The sequence below is a fragment of the Hirundo rustica genome, chromosome 2 (genome assembly GCF_015227805.2).
Source record: "Hirundo rustica isolate bHirRus1 chromosome 2, bHirRus1.pri.v3, whole genome shotgun sequence".
Lineage (NCBI taxonomy): Eukaryota > Metazoa > Chordata > Aves > Passeriformes > Hirundinidae > Hirundo > Hirundo rustica.
The window spans coordinates 24101028-24124691 of NC_053451.1; the positions used below are offsets into that span (position 1 = coordinate 24101028).

Sequence of the window (23664 nt, forward strand, 5' to 3'; positions counted from 1 at the left end):
CTTTGCTGCTGGTGGATGCTATGGCTCGTGACGGGCCAGGGGACACAGGAGTCTTCTGCCCTCTGCCCCAACCCACACACAGGGACTGCAGCCCCTGCTCGCTCTGGCTGCTGCAGCAGACCTTGTGCTGGTGTGGCAAATTCCAGCCACCACCCAGCATTTTCTCAGTCCTGTTTCTCGCAGCTTTTTCTCACCTCCTCACCTGGGAACCACTAAAGCCTCTCTTGTTGGCACCTCTGTATGTGATTCTGCCACGGGAAGCACGGGGCACTCTCCAGCAAGACCAGCAGCACCCTTGAGATAAGAGAAGAGCAGGGGAAATTGTGCTGCCTGCTTCTTGGCTGCATCATTTTAAACTCCTTATTTGTAAGCCCAGGATTTTGGACCTGACACTTGTTTTATTTCTTACATTCTCAGGTCCTGGACATTTTCTGACCCAATTTCTTTAAAATATGGAATTTGCAGTGAGTTTTGCAATAGCAGTGGTGTACAGCACACACACATGCACACACACACTCACCCTTACACAGCCTACATTTCCTTTTGTACCGGGGAGGACAGTAAGAACAAACCCAACAAAGCAACAAAAAAGGGTATCGGCTCTATTTTTGCACGTCTACCAAAATGGTTAGGAATGACCAGGTTGGGGTTTTCATGTTGAGGTATCGTTCCTATGCCCACTATACCTAAAATGAATGGCTGCTTGCTGGCGTCCAGGGTCTCATCACTCACATCCCACCGGGCCAGCCTCCCACCTCCAGGAGGAGTGGTGGCTGCAGTCTTCAGTCCATAGCGTTGTAGGCCAGTCCTGGTTTCTTCTGCTTGCTTGGACAATCGCACACTAGTGCACACCCCCGTGTGCGAGCACTCATGCAGAGCACGGGCTGCTACGCTGGTACTTGGAGGCCGAGAGCCAAACAGGTTGGAGGTGGGAGAGGAAAAAAAGCCTAGGCAAGGGTGCAGACTGACTCTCGCAAGCAAGGTGGCCAGAAGACAAAAAGCCAGTGAGGACACAGGAGAGGCGACACAATGTGAACCTGTGTTGCAGCTGCCCCTCTCTCCTCACCCCTCTTCTCTGTCTAAGTGATCTCTCTGCATCTTGTCTGACACTTACAAGGCAGGACATTATCTACAACAGGATGAGCATATGTACACATGGACTGTTCGTTTTGCATGCTTAGAGAGAGCAAGAGAAAGAGAGAAAGAGTGAAGACGGAGCAAGAGCCACACATGCATGCACGCACGCACACAGGCATACACAGGAGAAAGAGAAAGACACCTGGTTGAATTGAGGGGCGGGGAAAGAAGAAGATTTTAAAAGAAAAAAAAAGAAAAGTAGGCTTTCAGTAGAGTTGACACAGCTTTAGCTCAGGCCTGTGAGGGTGATGTTTCATGAAGGAGAGGACAGGGAAGAAGATGTTTAGCAAGGGCTGGGTGCACATGAGCGCAGGGTGAAATGAAGAGAGGAAGGGGGTCTTCACAGGACACCAGTGTGCAGAGAGCTTCAGGTGACTTGCTCTGGTTTGTGGCTTGCTTTTTTTTTTTTTTTCCTTTTTTTTTTTTTTTTTTTTCTTTTTTTTTCTTTTTTTCAATTTGTTTTTAAAAGTATGAACTGGCTGAGCATTAGCTCACAAAAATGACCCAGGGCATCCAAAAAGTTAAATGGCTATAGACACCGAAGCAAAGACCTCTTTCTGCAAAAGAAAGAAAGAGGAGGAAGGAAGGAAAGTTGAGGGAGTATGGAAAAGAGGAAGGAGGAGAGAAAAGAAAAGGGATCTTCTTTTTGATTGGCTTTGTGGGTTTAGTTGGATTGTTTACATTGCAGCGACAATCCTCCGGCGACACGATCCTTGCTGGCGCCCCATTCTATCCCTCGCTTCGTGTTGCCTCCTAGGCAGTCGATAACTTGACAGCCGGCTTTTGCTTTTCAGGTTTTGGATTAAATGTTGCTGAGTCTTCTTTGCTGTAATTTTTCCTCTCCCCCCTCTTCGCTCCTGAACACACAAAAGTTGTGAAAGAAACAGTCGTCTCTCTCTCTCTCCCCCCCTCTTTTTTCTCTCTCCCCTCTCTTCGCTCTGTCTCCTGTATAACGCGTTTTGTTTTGTGTGTTGTTGTTGTTGTTGTTGTCGTGTTGGTTTTTTAATTATTATTAATATTATTATTTTAACTCTGATTTGTATTAACATTTGCTGAGTAGGCAGAGCAGGGACGCTGCCAGAAGCCACAGTGGGACGGCCAAACTCATGGAGCCGTTGTCTACTCTCCCTGTTCCGGGTCCTGCAGGGTGCGAGAAGGGAGAGAAAAGAAGAGAAGATTACACGAGGCTGGGTGAGATGGGGGTGGCACAGGAGCACAGCGCTTCCGTCCCAGGCTGCTCCTGCGGCGGTGGGTTTGGGCTGCAGGGCACAGCCGCCTTCCCACCTTGGTGAGCCTCCCTCCAGCCCAGCTACAGGCTGCTGCCTGCCAGCTCATCAGCATCCTCCTTCCCTCAGCCCAACGCTCCAATGGCATGTGGCTCTCCCTAAACAACACCCACGCTGGAGGAACAGGGACTGGAGCAAGTGGGAAGGCTCAACCCTGGCTGCTGACCACATCCCAACACTTGCTGTGCCTCCAGCTGCGAGCTGCTGGCTTTCCAGCACAGGGATATGGTTCACACCTGTGCAGATGCAGCCCCTGGCCACCACCTCCCCACCTGCCCACTCCACCACCTTCCCAGTGGTGGCACTGAGATGCCAGGACTCCTTGTAATTCTGTGCAGTGGCCAGTACCTGTCTGCAGGCAGACACCAGCTCCACAGGAACTGGTTCATCACAGTGGTCCGATCAATAAAACACAGGCCGACCCAGCAGACACCTCCCCTCCCTCCCTCCCTCCCAGGGCTGCGCCGTAATTATTTGTTCCTGAGTTGGGGTGGAGGAAGGCTTCACTGTGGCACTTCCAGCGCTGTGACACGGCACCTATGGGGTGAGGGTTCAGGGTATGCCAGGGAGGTCGATTTTTCACGAGGGTGGGAAATGAAGTTGCATGTGTGTGCATGCGCGTCTGCAGGCTCCGTCAGAGGGGACAGGGAGGAGCGCGCTGCTGCAGCAACAAATATGCAGCCTCGCTCCAGGAATATCAAGCGTTAACACTCCTGACATCTTCTCATTCATCCTCTCATTTATGGGTTCCCTTTTCTGGACGGCTTTAATGGCATTGATGCTGTTTTAAATTCACCCTGCAATCCCAAGCCTCGGCAGCCTTTTCTTTATAATTGGTCAGGGAGGTGTTCACGGCTGTGGGTCTGTAAATGCAGGCTCGCCATGTGTATGTGCACACAAAGTACTCACATATGTGTGCATGTGCACACAAAGTACTCACATATGTGTGCATGCACACACATGTGCGAGTACATTTGTACAGGTATGTGCCTGTAAGGTGCTGGAGTGTGGAGATGGAGGTGGCGTTTTATGTTGGAACTGATCCTGCTGTGGGAGAAAGAAGTCATGCTTACTACCAAGAAAAGCTGTTTCTGATGGCAGAGGGTAGCCAAAAAACAAAACAAACAAAAAACCCCAACAAAACAGGCCCTGTTCAGGAGAGCTCTGTGAGACTGAAGTGCAGCTGCTCCCTCACAACCTGCAGAGGTGAAGAGCCCTGCTCTCCTGGGTGGAACACAGGTGCCACAGGCTTGCTCAGCAGGACAGTCGCTATTAAACTCAAGCTGGTGACTAAAAGGCAGCAAATCCAAGAGGGATGTCTTCAGAGTCCCTCAAATTCCCTCACAATTTTAATTGTCTGATTTCTTCCTAAGGTAGCTGAATATAGTAGATGTTTGTGCCTCAGTTCTATTTTTTCATTATTAAATAAGAATATGCTGATTTGTGTGGAAAATTTATATTCCATCTATGACTTCTTTTTCAGCTAGTCCACGTGCATCTTTTGTGACTTTTCACACAAATCCTTTTTTGCACTCATTTTATTTCCTCCCCTAAACTCAGGAATAAGTTTCAGTTCAGCTACTACCCCTACCTCACCTATGGTTCAGAAAAAGGCTCTCTCACAGTCAAATAATGGTGGGGAAGATGTTTGGTACCATTTGCATCCCTTTTTGGCAGAAAACGTAACTCCTCTGGCCCAGCAAATAAACATGAGCACACCAGGCAGGGTGTGTTGCCCACAAAAAAATTTCAGCCACCACATTTTTTTACTATCTGGCTTAAACACTATTTGTCTTAACACATACATGGACATGTTCATACCATACTGGTGACAAACCATTCCTCCTCTTTGCCACTTTTCTAGAGTGTCCATGCAACCAGAGTAAGGGCATTTCCACCAATGGTGGCACACAATGCACACCCAGCAGAGCAGAGGCAAGAGGACGTTTGCCCTTGGCTGGGCACTGCTGCCTTAATGCATCTGAATGCAGGGTCAGAGTTTGGGGGCTTGGTGGGGACTGGGGGCAGAGGGATGGCATGGTGTGGTGTGCTAGTGGTGTGCTGAGGATGTGAGCCTCTGTGATATCTAGGTGTGAGAGAGGACACACAAAGACATGGGGTGTGATGGAGGACTTGAGAGGGTCACACCAGCTTCTTTTCTGCTTGAGCTTGTGTGTCAGAGTTTGAGGGCATCTGAGAGGCTGTAACTCTCATCTCCAGAGATGAAAAATGACACATGTTCTCATGGCTCCCTGTGTGTCCCAGTCAGATGGTGGAGATGGCTGCAGAAGCCTCTCCATGAGCAGTTCTGATCATCTTCTGTGCCATACCTCAGGCTAACACCAGCAGCTGCTCTCACCAGCAGGCCCTGCAGGTATTGGGCAGTGTTAGCTGACTGGGAGGACTGGGATCCAGTGTGGCCTCTGCACACAACCCCGGGGCCACATGGAATCTCTGGGTTTTACAGCACGGCTAGCTAGAGTACATGCTATGGGTGATACATTTATTACCACAATTACTGTAAAAATGCAGGAAGGTTATAATTCTATAATAAAATATGTTTTGGGGGACAACAGCTGCTCAAGTGTATTAAGAAAGAGAGTAAAAACACTGGAAGAAAATAAAATGCTTGTTTTTGGGAGAGATCTTCTACAGGAAATAGCATCCTTTTTCAATTCATTCTGTCACCCTTCCTTCCCAGCCAGCCACACCTCGGGCTGTGCTAGCCCGTGTTTGCGTGATGACTTCTCCGTGTGTGAGCACGAGCAGCTGCTGCTGTGGGCTGTGCACACCACTGCCGTGGGCACCGAGGCGCCCGCACGGCCACGGGTGAGCGCCAGCCCCAGCAGCGACCACGGTGTGATGCAGAACCCGCACACCGGAGCGCACACCGCACACTGCCCTCCCCTGGTGCGCCCGCCCCGCTGCGCGGCGGGAGTGGCACGCGTGGGCACAGCTCCCCCAGGTGTGCACACGCACACCGCAGTCCCCAGCGCACAGACCCCTCGCAAACCCCCTGCCCTGTAGCCTCCTCGCCATCCCTTACATCCCCTCTCCATCCCGCACATCCCTCTCCATCCCGTACATCCCTCTCCATCCCGTACATCCCCTCTCCAGCCCGTACATCCCCTCTCCATCCCGTACATCCCTCTCCAGCCCGTACATCCCTCTCCATCCCGTACATCCCTCTCCATCCCGCACATCCCCTCTCCAGCCCGTACATCCCTCTCCATCCCGTACATCCCTCTCCATCCCGCACATCCCTCTCCATCCCGCACATCCCTCTCCATCCCGTACATCCCTCTCCAGCCCGTACATCCCCTCTCCAGCCCGTAAATCCCTCTCCAGCCCGTACATCCCTCTCCATCCCGTACATCCCTCTCCATCCCGTACATCCCCTCTCCATCCCGCACATCCCTCTCCATCCCGCACATCCCTCTCCATCCCGTATATCCCTCTCCATCCCGTACATCCCCTCTCCATCCCGTACATCCCTCTCCATCCCGTACATCCCTCTCCATCCCGCACATCCCTCTCCATCCCGCACATCCCTCTCCATCCCGTACATCCCTCTCCAGCCCGTACATCCCCTCTCCATCCCGTACATCCCTCTCCAGCCCGTACATCCCTCTCCATCCCGCACATCCCTCTCCATCCCGCACATCCCTCTCCATCCCGTACATCCCTCTCCATGCCGTACATCCCCTCTCCATGCCGTACATCCCTCTCCAGCCCGTACATCACTCTCCAGCCCGTACATCCCTCTCCATCCCGTACATCCCCTCTCCAGCCCGTACATCCCCTCTCCATCCCGTACATCCCTCTCCAGCCCGTACATTCCCTCTCCCGCGGTCTCCAGCGCTCTCTGGCGGCCGCCGCGCGGAGCCGGCCCGGCCCGGCGGAGACCCCCGGAAAGCTCCCTTAAAGACCCCCGGCTGCCCCGCCCTGCTTCCTCTCCGCTGGCACCTGGAGCCCCGGGGCTGTCACTGCGCTCTCCCGCTTCGGTAACCTTGAGCCTGTGCTCTGGGAATTTGCTGTTCATCGCCCCCGACCCTGCCCCGGCAGTTGGCCAGCCCTGCCGTGTCTGTGACCAGGCAACAGCTTTGAAGGGGAGGAAATTCGGTTTCCGATGCTGATGTGCTAATACGAATATCTGGCAGCATTTCATAGCTAAACCCCTAAGGGACCTCAGACCCTAAATGCTGACCGAGTCAGATCCCATTAAGCAAATCAAGAAGGAGCAGACCGAAAACTGTCAAGGGCAGAACAAGTGCACTGCTCTTCCTTGCTCCAAATGTGATACATTTGGAAACCTGGTGCAGAGGCAGGTGGAGCCCTGCCATGGTGCCCAATTGTGCTGCAACAGCCTCGTGGGACACTGCATCCTGTGTTTCCAGGGCTTTATCGGTGCCACACGTTCAGCCTGGGTGATCCACATTGGTGCCATGGCACAAGGCAGCCTTGGCCAAGATTTAGAGAGCTGTAGTCCTCACACGGCTGAAGGGGAACATGTACAGCCCCCATCCCACCCCTCTCCCCAAGACAGTGTAACCCTAGCTGCATCCTTACATTTAGCAGTGGGAAAAACAGAGCCATGCCAGGGTGACCTCACTGCTCCTGTAGCCCAGATTAACAGCCTGGCACAGAAAAGCTCCAGGAGTCCTCCCTAACACTTCTGGGAGAACTTCCACATACTTCTGAGTGAAGATGCAGAAGGGGTGGCAAGACCCTTCAGTTTGGGACATCAGCAATTTCACCTCGTGCCCAACACTCCTGCAGGAAAACCCTTCCATGCAGCATGAGGCAGAAGAGTTGCTGCACGCTCTCACGCGCAGAGGGCAGCAAGACAGCCTAGCCAGGGTTTCACTAGGGAGGACAGGGGGTTGTGTGCTACTGTACCACGCCTGGCGTGGTGTGGCTGTAATGCTTGCGTGTGTGATGGTTCAAGAACTGCTCCTACTCCCATGAAGAGTGTAGAAAAGATACAGTGAGAAGGATGGGGGGACTTGGATTAGATGGCAGAGGAAGATGGGAAAAGCTGGGTGATGCTTACATTCAGAGCAAGCCACTGCCAGATTGCAAAGCTGCTCTCATCCTCAAAAAACAGCCTGAGGAACACACCACAAGGAAAGACCTTTGCTGGGTCAGTCTGAGAGTCTTGTCAAACCTTGAGTCCTGTCCTCTGTGGGTGCTAGGTGGGGGCCAGGCAGGAGCACACGGCCAGCGTGCCTCATCCTGGCCTACCTCAGCTGCTCCAGAGTCATTACGAGCCAGCAGAAGCTGCACCCTTCTGAGATTAATTTCTTCTTCCATTAACTTGTCTGGTCACTTCTGGACTGCCTGGAGACTCCCATATCCACAGCCTCCGTCAGCTCTTTAAGAAGCACAGCAGCAGTTAGCTGCCGGCAATGGCATTGTGGCTACACATTAAATTTGGGTGCTATGTTCTCCTGCAACTTTAGGGCCTTGGCATCAACAGGTGGCCTGGCACTCTGCCTGCTATTAATTGCTGCGTGAAGTAGCTAGACTAAAACTGTCTCAGCCACTCCTTGCTCTGCAGCCTCCTGTGCTGACTATGCAAGAGCCAGGCTAAGGAAACTGCTCAGTGTTGGAAGAATTAGCTGCAGAGTGTTCAAATCCTCCCAGGAAAGGGAGAGATGAGGGTTTTTTTGTCACAAAAACTTGCAACACACCCAGCTTCTGCAGCAGTGTTCCAGGTTGGAAGGCCAGCTCTGCACAGGCCCTACGTCATGGCTTGCATTGGCCTCTTAAAAGCCTGCGGTGCCCACTAAGGGTTGGGAGCTGCACGGGGAGGTGAAAAATGTGTGAGTGCATCTGGGCAGAGGCACGGGAAAAGGCTGCTGTGATGAGGGATATAAGAAGGGGGTAATGTGGACTGAAGAGAGAGGATGAGCCACGCACTCATACCAATGCTGGGCTACAGCACAGGAAACGATATGAGGGAAGATCTTCAGCTGAAATGGCAATACGGGAATGCTCAGCTCACGACATGGAAGAGGGCAAGGGGAGGAGATGCCAGCCAGGGTGAGGATGGAGAAATGGAGGACATTATGTAGGCATGAAGGTTAGGTATGTAATAAGAACAGGTTGTAGGAAAAGGGGAGATAAAGAGAGGAAATTAGGTCCTGCCCAGGCACAGAAAAGCAGGGATGAGGGAGATAAGTAGAGGGGAGTGATGGTGCTTATGGGAAGAGAGCATTAATACCAGGACTGCAAAGGCAGGCAGCCAGTGCCCGTCCGGGCTCAGAACTGGAGAGGGAAAAGCGGGCTTTCCAGCAGAGCTGTTTAGGTACGGATGCGGTGCGCTGTGAAGCTCAGACGCCAACAAACAGGCGCGAAAAAGGGTACGAGCAGCAGCAAGCTCAGGTGTGCTGCCAGGGCCGTGGTCTCCCGCAGGGGAACAGCGCTCGTACTCGTCATGTCTGTCACCCTCCCTTGGCCGGGCGCTCGCTGCGGGTCCCACCGTCCCTGTGTCCCCGTCCCTGTGTCCCCGTCCCTGTGTCCCCGTCCCTGTGTCCCCATCCCTGTGTCCCCGCCTCTGTCCCGAAGCGCCGCTCCTTCCCCGCGAGGTGGCAGCCGAAGGACGCCAAAGCCGCCTGCCGATCCGGGCGGCCTCCGGGCTGGGAGCGGCACGGGAAAGGCCGGGAATAACACCGGGGCTAGGCGGCTCTGCACACCCGCCCGGGAAAACCCCGGGTCCCGCACGGCAGAGCCCCGCGACCACGCTGAGGGAATGGTGCCAGCTCTGAGCGCTCCGAGCCACCGCCGCCGAGCCAGCCACACGGATGTGGCAGGGAATCCGGTCCCCACCGGCCTGCGTCTTTCCACAACCACTACGTCTGCATCCTCGGCAAAACCCCTTTGGAAGACACAGTAAAAGCAGGCCATCTACCCACTCCGGCAGCAGAAACCGAGGGTGCAGGGGGTGTTGGTGAAGTTTGTAACCCACTCTACCTATTCCACTTATGATGGGCCCCCAGCATGAAAAGGGACCTGTTGCTGTGAGTCCAGAGAAGGGACATGAAGATTCTCAGAGGGATGGAGCACCTCTCCTATGAGGACAGGCTGAGAGAGTCAGAGCTGTTCAGCCTGGAGAAGAGGAGGCTCCATGAAACCTCACCGTGGTCTTTCCGAACATGGAAAGGGCTGACAAGAGCTGGAGAAGGGCTTTCTGTAAGGGTGTGTAGTGATAGGACAAGGGGTAATGGTCTTACATGGAAAGAGGGTAGATTGTACATAAGGAAGAAATACTTCTCTATCAGAGTAGCAAGGCATTCACAGAAACTGTGGATATCCCATCCTTGGAAATGTTCAGTGCCAGGCTGGATGGGATTTGAGCACCCTCGTCTAGTGGAAGGTGTCCTGCCCATAGCAGGGGATTTGAAACTAGAGGTTCTTTAAGGTCCCTTCCAACCCATTCCTCCACACAGATACTCCCACTTCTGTCTCCTCACTCCCTCTAGCTCCTTTTTCTAACACCAACAGCACCCTTGAAGGGGCCTGTTAGAGAGGGGGATGGAGACTGTGCCGTGACACATAAGCCTTGCTCAAGAGGCAAACGAGGCCAGATGTGTAAGTAAAGCCACAAGTTCACCAGAGGCAGGCCTCCAAATGTGTGCACCATGGTCATCACCAGCAGAAACTAAATCCATTACTTTTGAGATTCCCAAGAGACATTTAAAAAGGATCATTAGAGATGCAAGCAGAGAGCAGACACACTCCTGAGAGGGGAAAAAAAAAAAGAAAAAAAAAAAAAAAAAAACAACAAAAAAAAAAAACCCCACCAACACACCAAAACCATCCGCCTATCTACATCTTTCACATTTGCCAATCTCATCATCTGAGTAAACCAAAATGAAGGCAGGAGAAGAGACAGTAGGTGCCAGTTTTTCTCTTATTTACATTAACAAGGCTCCAGGGCTTGACATATCTGCAGTTTGCTGATGGAAGAGAGCCCACAGAGAAGGTTCAAATGGCATCAGAGAGCTCCTGGCTCTTGATTTGCTTTGGGGAATCTGCCCTCAGGATCATGCCAAGGAGTGCAAGGTAAAATCTGGTGTTGGAGGGTAATTGGTCCCCATGAGTTTCTGAATGGAAGAGAAGCCAGAAAGCAGCATGGGATGGGCTAGGAGGACTTGTCTGAGATGGGAAGGAAGGAGTAATGATAAACCAAGCCTGCTGTTTTTCCAGGTGCTGTCCACTCTGAGCAGCTCTGGGCTCCATGCTGCTGATAGGCTGACTCTACTTAGAGTGAAGGCTGGAGTTCTGCCTCTTGGGCAAAAACTAGGACCAAAAATAAGAGGGGGAAGAAAAAAACCCACCTCTAAAGCAGAAGGCACAAGGGAAGGAGGATGTGCACCATGCAGGTGTCTCTATCATCTCACTCCCTGGGGCCTGTAGGGGTCTTAGGGTTTACATTTGCCAGCTGCTCTGCAGGAAGCAATTTCCCCTAGTCTGTTGACTCTCTTGCTGGGGCTTCAGAAGATGAAATCTTTATTATCATGAAGGCTTAAAAGGGAGGAATACTGTTAATTCCATTTTCAAGGTCATACTTTGAAAGTTATTAATTTCTTTCTTCCACGGCTTTGCACTCTACTCTGAGGCTTTAGGGATTACCAGCTTCTACTTACTAGGGTTCATTTGGGGCTTTTTTTCTTACTTCTTTCCTGTTCCTCCTCCCTCCTCTTAGAAGAAGACACTTTTTTTTTTTTTCTTTCTTCCCTCTTCTCAGTGTTGAAGCTATTTTGCTCATTGCCTTCTCATTCCCCATTGTCACTACCAGTTCAGCTCCTGTAATTAAAACTTGACTGTGACGGCAGTGGCAATAGGCTGGCTTTCTTAGAGGTGCAAGTACCACTGTGTAAGCTGGGGATGATGCCCTCCAGCAAGTCTCCAACAAGATTAAGGAAATGTCTCTGGTGTCTATCAATCTTTGCACTCAGTTTAATGTATTTCAGAATTTGCTCATGCTTTTTTAGCACTGAACAGTTCTTCCCCATGTTTCGGAGCTCCTTCATGGTGTACTAAGTACTCATCTATCATACCTCATGTCTTAGAGGAATGAAGATTCATTCTGTAATGCAGCTCACCCATCCTTCCCTAAGGTCTGAAGAATATCCCTGAAATTGTATTTTTCAGTGTTTTTCTGAGGAGGTCATGGTGTTCAAGAGCTGTCTGCTTACGCCATCTATCCTGGAACTGGTTTACAGTAATCCTAGTCTAAAATTGAGCTGTTATCCTGACCAGTGAGGTTGGTGGTGGCTAGAAGACCACCTTTGTTTCAAGGTGACACAGATCTTTCATCATCAGATCTGTCCTGTGTATATAAAAAGTTTCAGTGTTTCCTCACAGCTGAAGAAATTGTTCTCCCACCCTTTTCATTTCCCTAGCAACTGAAGATTTACTTAAAAAAACCCAACACCTCCCCAAACCCCACCTTCCCTAGCGACTGATACAAAATCAGATACTTAAAGCCATATTGTCTTCAAATCCAACATTAGACTCTCATTCTACAAGCATAAAAAAAAAACCAAAAACAAAACAAAAAAAAAAAACCAAAAAAAACCCCAACCAACCAACCAAAAAAAAAAAAAAAAATATATATATATATCTCAAAAAAAATCAAAACCAAAAGCAAGCAAGCAACCTAACACCACCACGCCCCCCCTCAAAAAAAAACCCAAAAAACCAAAAAAACCAAAAAACCCCAAAGAACAACCAAAACCCAAACAAACAAAGAAACAAAAAAACACCACAAAAAACCCAAACCACATAGCACAGACTTTTTGAGGAGTAATTTTGGGAAGATCTGAGATTTTTCTGGTTTTTGCTTTCCTAGGATAGAGCAATCCCTTTCCTGCTCATCTCTGAAGCACATGTATAGGGCACTGCAGACCAAAGGTGATGCCAGCACATCACCCAGTGTCTCCACGGAGGACAAACAGCATAGCTCCTCCCCTCACAGCGCACACGCAGCCCGAGGAAGCAGGTTTGCTAATTGGAGGCTCTGAAACCTCTTGAAAAATTAATATTTTCATCAGTTTCATGGCAGTCTGTTTACTCACTTCATCCCTGCTATGGTTTTCTACAAGCTTTACTGGATATATGGCATGGGAAAGATTTGAGTGGCTGTGGCCAGGAATTAAGAGGCAGGGGACATACACAGGGGTGATTGGAGCAGAAAAAGAAATAAATTGGGGTGGAGAGTGACCAGGGTGCTTGAGGTTACTTTGGTAGTGAAATCCAGTCCTACTGCAGGCTCTGGCCTCCCTATCTTTCTCCAGTATCTGCAGAGAATTGTCCTCTCAGCCTATCCTTGAGGCGTTCTTAGGGATATCACTGCCAGTATTTCAGTGAATTAGAGATGTCACGACAGTCAAGCTGGGCCCATGCGCTGGTGTATGTCTCTAAAGTGCGGGGTCTAAGTAAACATTACCTTGTGTTCCCTCTAGTTCTCATCAAAATATGGAAGTGTCCATGTGTGTGCAATTCCAGAGTGAGACTCCTGGTCACTTTAACACCCCAAGAGTGCAAGCATGGCTTTAATACCTGGCCCAGGTCTGGGAAAAGCCAGAGCAGAAAGCCATCGTGGCTTCCCACAGCCCATTCCCAGACCACTGTTAAAAAGTTAATACAGCTTGCACAGGCTGCTGAGCAGGCCTTCAGCCAGATGAGCTGGAGCAATGGGGAAGATGTAGGAAGCTATTCCTGTTCCTCATCAGGTGTTCTCGGGTGCCTGGAGATTTCTCAGTGACCGTGGGCACAGGGTGTGTATGGAGACGTGGCTGGGCAGTGCCACCACGGGTCAGTGTGCCTGTGTACCTGCAACACCTACCGTAGAGCGGCTGCCTGACCAGACCCTGCTGAGGCCGTGCTGGTCACAGCACATCCTTCTCCAGGACCTGATCCCATGCTCCCACCCACGCATCCACTCCCCAGGCTGCAGAGGGACATGCAGGCGATGCTGGGGAAGGACCACGCGCATCGCTCCTCGCTCACCTTGCCACAGGGCCTCTCCCTTTTGCAGGAGAGCTCTGCTGACAGACCTGCTCACCCACGGGAGGGAAGGCCTTTCAGGGGTGCTCTGCTTTTTCTGCAAGCTTGATTTCTTTGGAATGGTTGGGTTTTTTCCCCATGCACGCTCTCCCTTCCTCCCAAAACCCACACCTCCCTTCTCCTTTCTGGTTGTTTTTGTTTTTAGAGAGAGCGCTTAGACAGCTGTATTAATCATGCAAGCCCAGCCACGTGTAATGTGCTTTATCAACAGCAGAGCAGACACTGAATGGCAACCGGTTCACAAGCGGGCCCAGTGCACTGCCTGAGCTGGGAAGATAAACCTGCTGCTTCCCAAACCAACTTACCGTCATGGGTTAGTGAATGGAGAGACTGTTCACTTGGGACAATAACCAGAGGGGAGGCCAGCTTGTTAGGCAAATTCTTGAGTGGTTTACACTGGAAATGGAAGGGCAAAGACAAGGAGGAGGAGGAGGAGGAGGAGGAGGAGGAGGAAGGTGGGAATTATTCTTTGGTCATCTTCTCACGGGGGTTGGAGGAGTTTTTGTGTGCGTGTAAGGATTAAATCAAGACAACAATGGCAGTTCTTCGTCCTCCTCCTTGCTGCCCTCCGCAGTTCCAGTCAGCCAGTCAATGCAAGAAATAAGGAGAACAAGAAGGGGAGAGCAAGGATTTAAGTACACCTGCTGTACAGTGGGGATAGGTTGTCTTCAATGTCTCTAAAGGAGGAAGGTTCAGCTGATGACTTCAGAAGCTCATCCAACATACAGATGGTATCAGAGTGTTCTCTGGGCTGGGGCTGTCTGGCTCAGGAGGGTTAAAGCCTGCCTCAGCTCTGTTCTACAAGGTCCTCTGTCCATGCTACAACACTAATACTATCCCTGTGTCTATCAGACAACTGATTTTCCACGACAGTCGCTCTTCCATGACTTTGTTTCTAATCTCTGCAGTGCAGTTATGTGTTTTCTCCCCCAGTGGATCCACCCAAGCTCCACTCTCCCAGCTGACTGCTGTGCCCTGACCTCTGCTCTGCAGGGCTGTTCTGCATGCATGCAAAGCCACACCGGTGACTGCACAGACCTTGAAACGTCTTCCTTATCCACTGCAAGGGCTCTGCTTGGAGGAATATTTTTCTGGGACTTCCAGTCTCAGCTCCCCCCCTCTGCTGCTGATCTTCTTCACTCACTGGATCCTCCACAGCACTGTACTATGCAAATATATACAACCCAAGGCTCATTTTGGTTTAAATCAATCTAAATTAAAATAATGAACAAAAAGTACAGAAACAGATCAGGCAGTAAAGCCATTTCTCTTTCTTTTTCCCTGTGTCTCTCTTTTTTCTCTAAGAAAGCTTGTTTCTTTTCTCCACACTTTTTTTTTTTTTCTTTGGGAGGGGTGGGAAGAAGCAGATTGACTTTTAATTTTTTTTAAGCAATTGCAACAAACAGAATCTGCCTGTTGCTATTCAGCAAAACCCACCAAGAAATGCTGGTAGCTTGCCATCAATTCTTGGCATGTCTCTTTTCCCTAAGATGCTGTTTTTGTTACATCCATACTACCTCCTTTTGGAAGACAGCATCATCACCTCGGACTTTGGTATTAGTCACTTTAAACCACAGAGCCAAAATAAGATACGGGGCCATCATCCCTTGCCTCGTACCTATGAAATAGCAAGAAGCAATTACTGTGATGTTGGCTGCCTGCCTTCACCCTGCCTTGTCCTCCCTGTTCCCTTGGCCTGAAGGCCCCACAGGCTTGGCACCCAGTCCAGTCCCAACCCTCAGTGCCTGCAGCCTTGGCAGGGACTGACACTGACCCTGAGCAGCAAGAGGAGCTTGGTCTGCTGAGCATCCACCCTGCAGGGCAAATCCCTTCTGCACTCACCAAATGGACACTGGGCTCTTTGGTGAGTACCACCCATGGGAAGCACGAAGAGCCACGAGTTGTGCTTCCCACCGGGGAGTAACGGGTGTGATCAGCTGCCAGTGCCTGGGGCTCAGGCAGCTTTCAGGGAACTGAGGCATGCCCTGAGTAGTCAGCCACACATCACTGTGGAGTGACCAGTACAGCTGAACTATGTCCCTTGAACGCCTTAGGATTTATAGGAATACCAGACTTGACACAGTTCCAAATACACCCTTCATGTGCTTGGTCCCTTTGGCCATTTTGGTTTTTTTTCCTGGTCATTATGTTTTCTCTGTTGGGATCACAAGAAGGACAAGATTGTCCATTTTGGCCTCTCTATGCTATGGCTTTCCTAGCTCTGCCACCCAGTTTGTTTCGAAGGTGTGAAGGCCTGGATTTTCACTGACCCTTTTCCGGAGCCCAAATGAGAAAGCACCCTCAGGCCTTAGAGGAGGATTCCAGGGGTGGATGGATCTTTCAGCTGGTCACATCATACTGCCAGGGCTGACTGCCTAGTCAGCAAAGCTCCATAACATGTTAACCCTTCACAGACTGTAGTCTGTGCTGTAATCCCCCTTGTTTGTCTCCTTAGCTTTGATGGACACAGATGTCCACCCTTTTGCCAACGCGGACTCTGCTGAGACGAGAGCAGCCGGCTCAGCAGAACTGGCAAGGACATGCACTACAGAAAGCAAAAGGGGAGCAGAGATGGGTGGGAGGTGGCCACTGCAACAGAATAGCTCTCTTCTGCACAGCTAGGATGCCAAGCGAGAAGAAAGAGAACTGAGAGGGTATTAGAAAGAAAGCTGCTCTCTGTTTCCCACTCTGGCCATCAGAACCAAAGGAACATCTCTTTTCTCCCTTCCCCAGCTCCCACCCACCTGATGAAGGCATTAGTGACAGTACAGGCTACACAGGCTACAGCTAAATGGAGACTATCTACGATCTACAGTCACACAGGGTCATTCTCCGATCAGTGCACGTTTTGGCAGAAAGGCAGGACTCATCCTCCTTTTCCCTCCCACTCTGCTAATTGCTAGCACACTACTGCTACAAATCTTGTGTCAGCCTATTGATGGCCATGACTTTGTCTGATCAGGCCCCAAAGGCTGACACACTTGCTGCCCTGTGGGCAGCTCTGGATGTGCTGCTTTCTGAAACACCACATCCCCCGTGCATAGCTCTGAGGGCATCGAGCTCACCACGCTGAGAATGCCCCTGGCAAGCCCTCATCACAAAACTCCCGTGAGGAAGACTCACAGGTTTTGTAGGCTATCAGTACGGCTAATCCATTCTGATGTTGACACTAGGTGCTAATCAAAAGGAAGGAGTTCATGTTCAAAGGGCTCAGGATGAGGGACAATGAAGGACAAAGATGGAGGTAGTGCCATAATTGTGACAGGTCCCTTTGAGGTTCAGCAGTGGCCACACTTGCCCTTCCATTGGCAGATACAGTGTGGAATGAACAAGTTCTCTTTTTCCAGAAGAAAAATCCTTTTGAAAAGGCACCTGATGATGCAGTAAGGCCCCTGCTTGGTAACAGCCAGGTCTTGTGTCAGCCCGCTATAACATGATGTTACAATGCAGACAGAAAGATGTGATGATATGGCATCATCCCAGAAGACATTTCAAGGCATTTTGAGTGCCTGGCAAAATCAGGAGGGCTGGAAAATTTATCAAGGCCAACTCGGTTGAGAGCTGAATCAGCTGGGCTCCACCAGCATTTTAGAAAAGTGTCTCATCAAATTCAAGTCCCATTTGTTTAGTTGAATGGGCTGCTTCTGAGTCTCCAGCCTGCCTGAAAGCAAGATGTTTCCACAGCAGCTAGCTAATGATAGCAATGCTTAGCAGGACTACAGCGCTCTTCGTCTCAAATCACCTTCCTTTTAAATTAATGCTCAAAACCCCACAGGGCAGGGAAGTGTTACTGAGGATTAACAGAAATGAAAATTGAGGGAGAAAGAGGAAGAAGGCTGTGATTCTGGTCACTGAGGAATGGCTTAATTGCAGGCTGAGGACTACATTTCAGAACATCAACGCACAGGAAGAAAAAGGTCTAACAAAATTTTATGCCCAAGGTTTCTCTGAAGGTGAGCAGCAAAGTATAAGCACATTTGAAAAGCACCCAGCATCTGTGCTGAAGTCCTACAATGCAGAAGCTGGTAAGCGCTTTCAGAAAACAAGTGAATCCCAGAGCATTAGAATTCTGCTTTCCCCCTCTGCAAAATCCTCTTGGTGAGTCCTGGGTCACTGGAGATACACCAACATTTGTCCCCACAAAATTCCTGGAGACTCCTCACAGGAGTGATGGCACACCAGGATGTCCTTCAAGATGATCTCAGGAGACTGGGGAGCAGTAAAAATAAAACAGCTTCAGAGATGGAGGAAAAGTGTTTTAAAGGATTGACTAAAGCTGTGCAGGATGGCCCTGGCAAGTTGATTAGGAGGTGTATTTGTAATGGGAATCCTGGCCTTGCTCACTTGCAGATTTTGCTTTATCATTTAGCTTAATGGGCTCCTAATTCAAAACCAGCTGTAAACAGGCCTGGCTATGAAAAAAATTAACACTGCCTGCCTGTGGAATTTAAGGATATATAATAAAAATAATCATAAAACCAAAGAGCCCTGGGTTTCTCATCAGACAAAAATATTTGTCATTGAAAATTCTGCTTAAAAGAAAAGAACACTTAGAATTGAAAACTCCTCAAAACCCTACATCCAAAACAGCTTCAGCAACTTTAATTTCATATCCAAGTACAAGTTTCATTTGCAATACATAAGATAATGGTGTTTAATTGGATTTATTTTTCCACAGTAGGTTCCCAATGGCCTACTTTACTCCTTTTCTCAGCTCCTTGAATGTTATTTACAAATCACTCTCTGGGATTTAATTTTAATGGTAGCTTGATTTCTACCTCCCCCCTTCCTTTTTTTTTTTTTTTTTTTTTTTTAGGTACCTTTCTTTAATTGTATTTGTGGATTTGCCTTTTAAATAGGCAATTGTGACTACATCCTGAGCCTGAATAAGTTGCCAAGAGCAGAGCTTGATTTGAAAACAGCAGAGTAGTTAAACGGAGCATGTGTAACACCCAGCATTTATTCTTCTTTTCATGGGAGTACCTGCAGGTGCTTTGTTCAAGCAGGTGCTCTTTTGCAAAACAACCTGGGCTCCTAATAACACTCTATCCCAAAGCTCTGTGCAGACATTAACAATTTAGGTCTCTGAGCAACCCATAAGTTGAGTGCATCCTCTTCATATGGCAGTAAAACAAAGATACTGAGGAGCTGCAGGCCAAGATTTTTTCGGTGAACACAGGGACTTGATGCCTTATTGTTGACTTAGTTGCAAACACCACTTCAAACGCTGTAGCCTGCTTTCTGGATGTGCCTGGTCTCTCTGCTTTTTCGGAATGAAAAGATCACAACCAAGGCCCAAATCTCATATGGATGTTCAGACCACGCTGTCTGCACCTGAGGCAGGACTGGGCAACACAGAGACAGAAAAAAACCCCAGACCCTGTTTTGCCTTTGTAACTTCTTCCCTTTTGGAATAAAGCAGACAGTAACATCTCACCATGTGCCTTTTTTCATGCTCTCTGCCTCAGATGCAGAACTATGTGATTGGAAGTCTTGGAGAGGTGGGACAAAAGCATGAGAAAACAAAGTGTTTCACTGTGGATGACAGGATGCTCAACAAGAGCAAAAAAAACCTTCTGGCAGTGTTTTAAATTTTAGTTTTTCACTTGTCTTTTCCACTGTCTCCGCAAAATTTTTGGTCTGCTTATGCTTTTGATCCAAATCTGAAAAAGTGGCAAAGAGAGCTTAGGATGGGAATGTGTTTTAGCAGTAGGTCTGCAGGGAGATTGAGCCCCACTAAAGACTGTCCACACCTGGGCGACAGCTCAATGTCATGGCATAAAGCTTGGCCAAAGCTTGTTGATTTTCAATTGATTGGCTTTTTGAGGAGGGAGGAGGAAAAGAGAAGGATGAGGAAGGTGAGAAGAAAAAACAAAATGACACGTAAATAAAAAGGGAAAGCCCTTATTTTCCTACATTTCTGAGCTGTTTTGCCCGTGCCTAGCTCTGAGCGTTTGTCAAGATGACGGAGAATGACCCAGCTAAAGAGCTACTGCAATATAAAACATATACTGACCTGGAAAAGGATTGGGGAGTGTGGGTAAAACTCGTTCTAAGGGGGGAAAAAAAACAATAAGCAACATGCAGGAGAAAAGGACAAGCCACTTTTCACACCAAGCAAGCAGCAGATACAAACCTGATGGAGTTGTCCATCCCCAAATTAAATGAACTAGAGTACGTTTCATATGCAGAGCATTTTGCTAGCAACATGCCTAATACACATCAACATCCCCTGGGACTGGGAGTCAGAGGGAAGTGATTTGAAAAACTAAACAAATAATAGCCAAACAGCAAGAGGGATTAAGCACCTGCAGGGAAGGTAATTGGAGTTGATGGTCCGTATCTTCCCTCTGACTTTCAAGACCACTCACGTCATCACTCTACATCTCCTCTTAGCTACACCTCTGCCTGGAAGCTAGTCTTGGCAGAGAGGTGAGTTGTGGAAATCCTCCATGGGTAGTTGTTGCCTCCCCAGAACCTTCTCCACAATGGATTTCCTGGCAGTGACAGTTCCCTTGAGTATCTGTGCGTGGGAGCAGTCACCCTGGTGAATCCTCAAGGGCATTCTGCTTCTTTAAAGTTTTTGTCCTCTGAGAGGAGTGTTTTTGCAGACTCATCATCTTCCACTTGTACAAAGAGCTTGCTGTCTTGTTTATAGGGGTTTTATAATGTGTCTTTGTTATAACGTCACGGCAGGACTTTGATATATGTCACTGCTGGCTGCATGGTTTGCTTCTTCCACAAAGGATCCCAAAAGAATTGCACAGACACTGAGGGAAACCGGTATCGGGGAGCTCAGTCTGAGGCTAACAGTAGTGTTAATTCTGCTTCTGGTGCAGGTGATGCACAGAGCAAGGAAGCAATTTGCCCAAGGTCAAATGCTGAACTATTGGCAGAGCCAGACTCAAAACCAAGAACACAAGGTCACAGGCTTGACTGTTATCACTGGGTCTCCTTTCTTTGCCTTCAGAGCTTGCTGGATGCCCTGTACTGACTGAGACAAGTTCCTACCCATGGACTGATCCATAGGCAGACATTTAGCTGCAACAGCTGGTAGGCCTGGGGCAATGAGTTATCTCCTGGCTTACCTGCTAAGATCACTGCTGATGGACACAGAGCTTGGCAGGATCAATCAGTAGCCCACTGTTATTCTCTGATCACCTAGGCCCAGCTATTTGGAGGCCAGTGCTCTTTCTACAGCATCCTTGGTGCAAAGAGTGAGTTTCTGTCTCCCTGGAGCTCCTGAGGATTGAGCAGGTAAGGCCCATCCTTATGACACTGGCAGGACTCCTGCCCTCACGGTGGTAATGGAGTTGTTTGAATCCACAGCAGGCACAGGGGAGATCAAATACAAGTCTAGCCTGGATCTCTGTGTTTATGTAGCAACAGGGGACTATTGTTCTGCGAAAGCAGGCTGTTTGTGCTGACAAGACTTCCTTGTTATTTAGTTTGGTTAAATAACTCAACTCCCCTTTACCTTCTTCCTGCACAGCAGGCTGCAGGCTGCACAGCATAAGCAGTTAAAGCAAAGCACTAAGGCCTCATTATCATGCTGCTTTCTATTCAAGGACTCTGTCTCTGTTCCTCTCTCCCACTGTGTGCTGCTTTTATTGCTCCACCCTGGCTCATTAGCAGTGTCTCAGCCTTGCCCCCTCTGACTGTCAGCCCAAACCACTTTCCTCCCTCCTGAGTCTCCCCGTTACTGACAGCCTTGAAGAAAACACGGGGTGTGCACTAAGAGCCACTAAGAGGGGTTTCGGCCACGGTTAAGGTTCCGAACCCCAGGAGCCACCACTGTAACCAAATACTCAGGCACAACAAAGCGTGGGCAGAGGGGAAGGAGGGCTATCAGCATGTGCTCCCTTGTGGTAGGATGCTAACAACTAATGGCAAGTTAGAGGCTAATGCCATCTTTTAGGAACATGCTTTGCTGCAACCAAAACTGCTGGGCTCCACCTGAAGCCTCCGTTGGCACTGTCTTGCCAGCTTCTGCTTCACCTCCGCGTTTGCCAGTTCCCAAGAGAATGCAGCAGGGGACCTGCTGATGTGGCAGTCTCCTGTAACTGAGCCAACTGAGCCAGCAGGACTGCATCAGATGTGCAGCACTCTGCTGCTGCCTCCCGTTCCAGCCTATGGGATGATGAGCTCGGCAAGAGGCAACTAATTTGGGAAAGCTTTTCTTTCTTTTCTCCGCTTTGCTAGAATGAGCCAGGTACTGCACCTGCTTGTGTGTGCCTCTGGAGGGGTGTGTGGGTTTGCTTCTACACCACAGAGGTGCATGCCTATGTATACATACTCACCTACACATAAACCTATGTATCTGTGTTCCTCCAGCAAAAGTGTGTGTGTACATATATATGTATGTATTATATATACACACTTCTGTGTAGCATGAGTTAAGAAAAAAATTGTGACTTTCACTCATAATGCTTCTCACAGTACTGCTAGGTGAGTTAAAGAAAAAGAAAACATGTTCCCTCTCTCCCAATACACTTGGAGGAAGAGCCCTTTCGCTTCAGTTGTGTCGCTGCTTCTCACCTCTGATGCTCTGTGATGCCAGCCCTGGCTTTGCCTCTCTGTCAGGTAATTTTCACAGAGATGTGTATTACTGCCCCTTTTTCATGCTTAGGGCTTACAGACCTTGCTCCCAGGCTCTGCAGAGCTGAATCAACCTACTGGCTCACCAGTGCTGCCAAACATGGTCCTGCCTCCCGATTCCTCATACCCACAGATGTGTGATAGTGTCCTCTCCTGCATGGGCTTTGGTGACTGTTGAGCCCAGCCATGAACTAGCTCAGCTCAGCACAACAGAAGAAAACATTTTAGGGAGATGAGCAGTAAAGCTCATTTACCTGTTCACTGGTTTAGCAGGTTGGACAGGCTCAGTGGGATGTGCACTGAGCGGCAGAATAAGGGAAACAACAAAACCACGCGGCAGAGAGCAGGATGAGCAAAAGGACTGAGGATCAAGGAATGTCAGCAAGCTATTACATCAGTTGTATCATCGAACTGTACCCGAGTACCCTCTCTACAAACATACTCCATATTTGCTGTTGGAGACAGCTTCCTGGGTAAGTCAAACCTTTGGTAGGGCCATATTTATGCTGTTGTAAACAGCCTCCAGGAGTGAGGGGTACAAATCTCTCGACCTACCGCAGGCAGATCTCTTGCTATCTATTCATACAGCTCAAGGAAGCTGCTTTTGTATTTAAATGCATCTTCTATCTATGACACTGACATCTAAGGCACTCAGTCTCTTGGAGAGTTTTTCAGTGCTGACTGAGATTTCATGAAATGGTAGCCACTGATTTTTCTCTATTGCTAAACTGTTCTTTCACATCATTTTGCTTGCTCCCTTGTCTGCCTTCCACCTCAGGCAAAGCTGCCAGTACCTCATTACTAACTCTCTGTTTGTTTCTTCACTCCTTGCTGCCACTCTTTTTTGTGCTGCAATGGGACACTGAGGAACCATCCCTGTACTTACCTCCTCAGTGGGATGTTGCTCTACAGTGAACTTGTTCTCAGTTTAAAAAGGAAGTAAGATCTCTGATTCCAGGGATGAAAAACACTCACAAGTATTTGAGTATCTGCTGTACCTGGCAAAAACTTGTCACTTCTTTATTCTTCTGTTTGGGTGTGTGGCTGGCAATGTGCATTTCCCGTTATTTCAGCTACTGTGTGATCAATACAGCATGTCTTTCATCTGGGCTTGTAGGTTTTTTCAGCAGCTTTCTTTATCTTTATGAAGCTGGATTCCCTTCACTCATTTCCCCCCTGATTTCTTAACCTACAAAATACCAGCTGTAGTCTGCCTGAATTTATTTTGTTCTCTCTCTTTCTTTCTTCCACACTAGAAGAACAGAGATTTCCTGAAACAATATGAAGCAATTGCACAGTGAAAAAGTAGGGGTTAACCAAGCAAGTTAGAAAGACTTCACTGAAAATCATCAAATCTCTTTCAGCTCCTGCACCTCCATTCTTCTGGCTCTTGTGAAGTTCTCTAGTATCCTCCAGTATAAACAGGCCTTAAATTTCTAAAAAAAAAAAATTATAAACAAAATCCAACAACTTGAAAGGAAAAAAGTGTTCTTCATACACATCAAAAGAGGGCTGAGATAGGATCCTCACTGTTGCAAATCATGTTTAAGAGTTGCCACATTTCCTT

At 48.9% G+C, this 23664-nt stretch overlaps 1 protein-coding gene across 6 annotated transcripts in view; it reads right to left on the bottom strand.

Moving 5' to 3' along the window:
- Nucleotides 1-588: 588 nt before the first annotated feature.
- LSAMP (limbic system associated membrane protein) overlaps nt 589-23664 on the bottom strand; it is a 987281-nt gene continuing 964205 nt past the window's right edge. For 3 of the 6 annotated variants that reach the window (XM_058419185.1, XM_040054569.2, XM_040054567.2), the window contains 2 exons: nt 19516-19551; nt 589-2277 (listed from right to left, as the gene is read on the bottom strand). In XM_058419185.1, coding sequence (XP_058275168.1) covers nt 2180-2277; nt 19516-19551 — 134 coding nt within the window. In that variant the 3' untranslated portion in view covers nt 589-2179. Of the gene's footprint in view, nt 2278-17685; nt 17709-19515; nt 19552-23664 lie in introns of those variants that run through there. The other 3 variants (XM_058419186.1, XM_040054570.2, XM_058419187.1) reach the window with 2 other exon arrangements.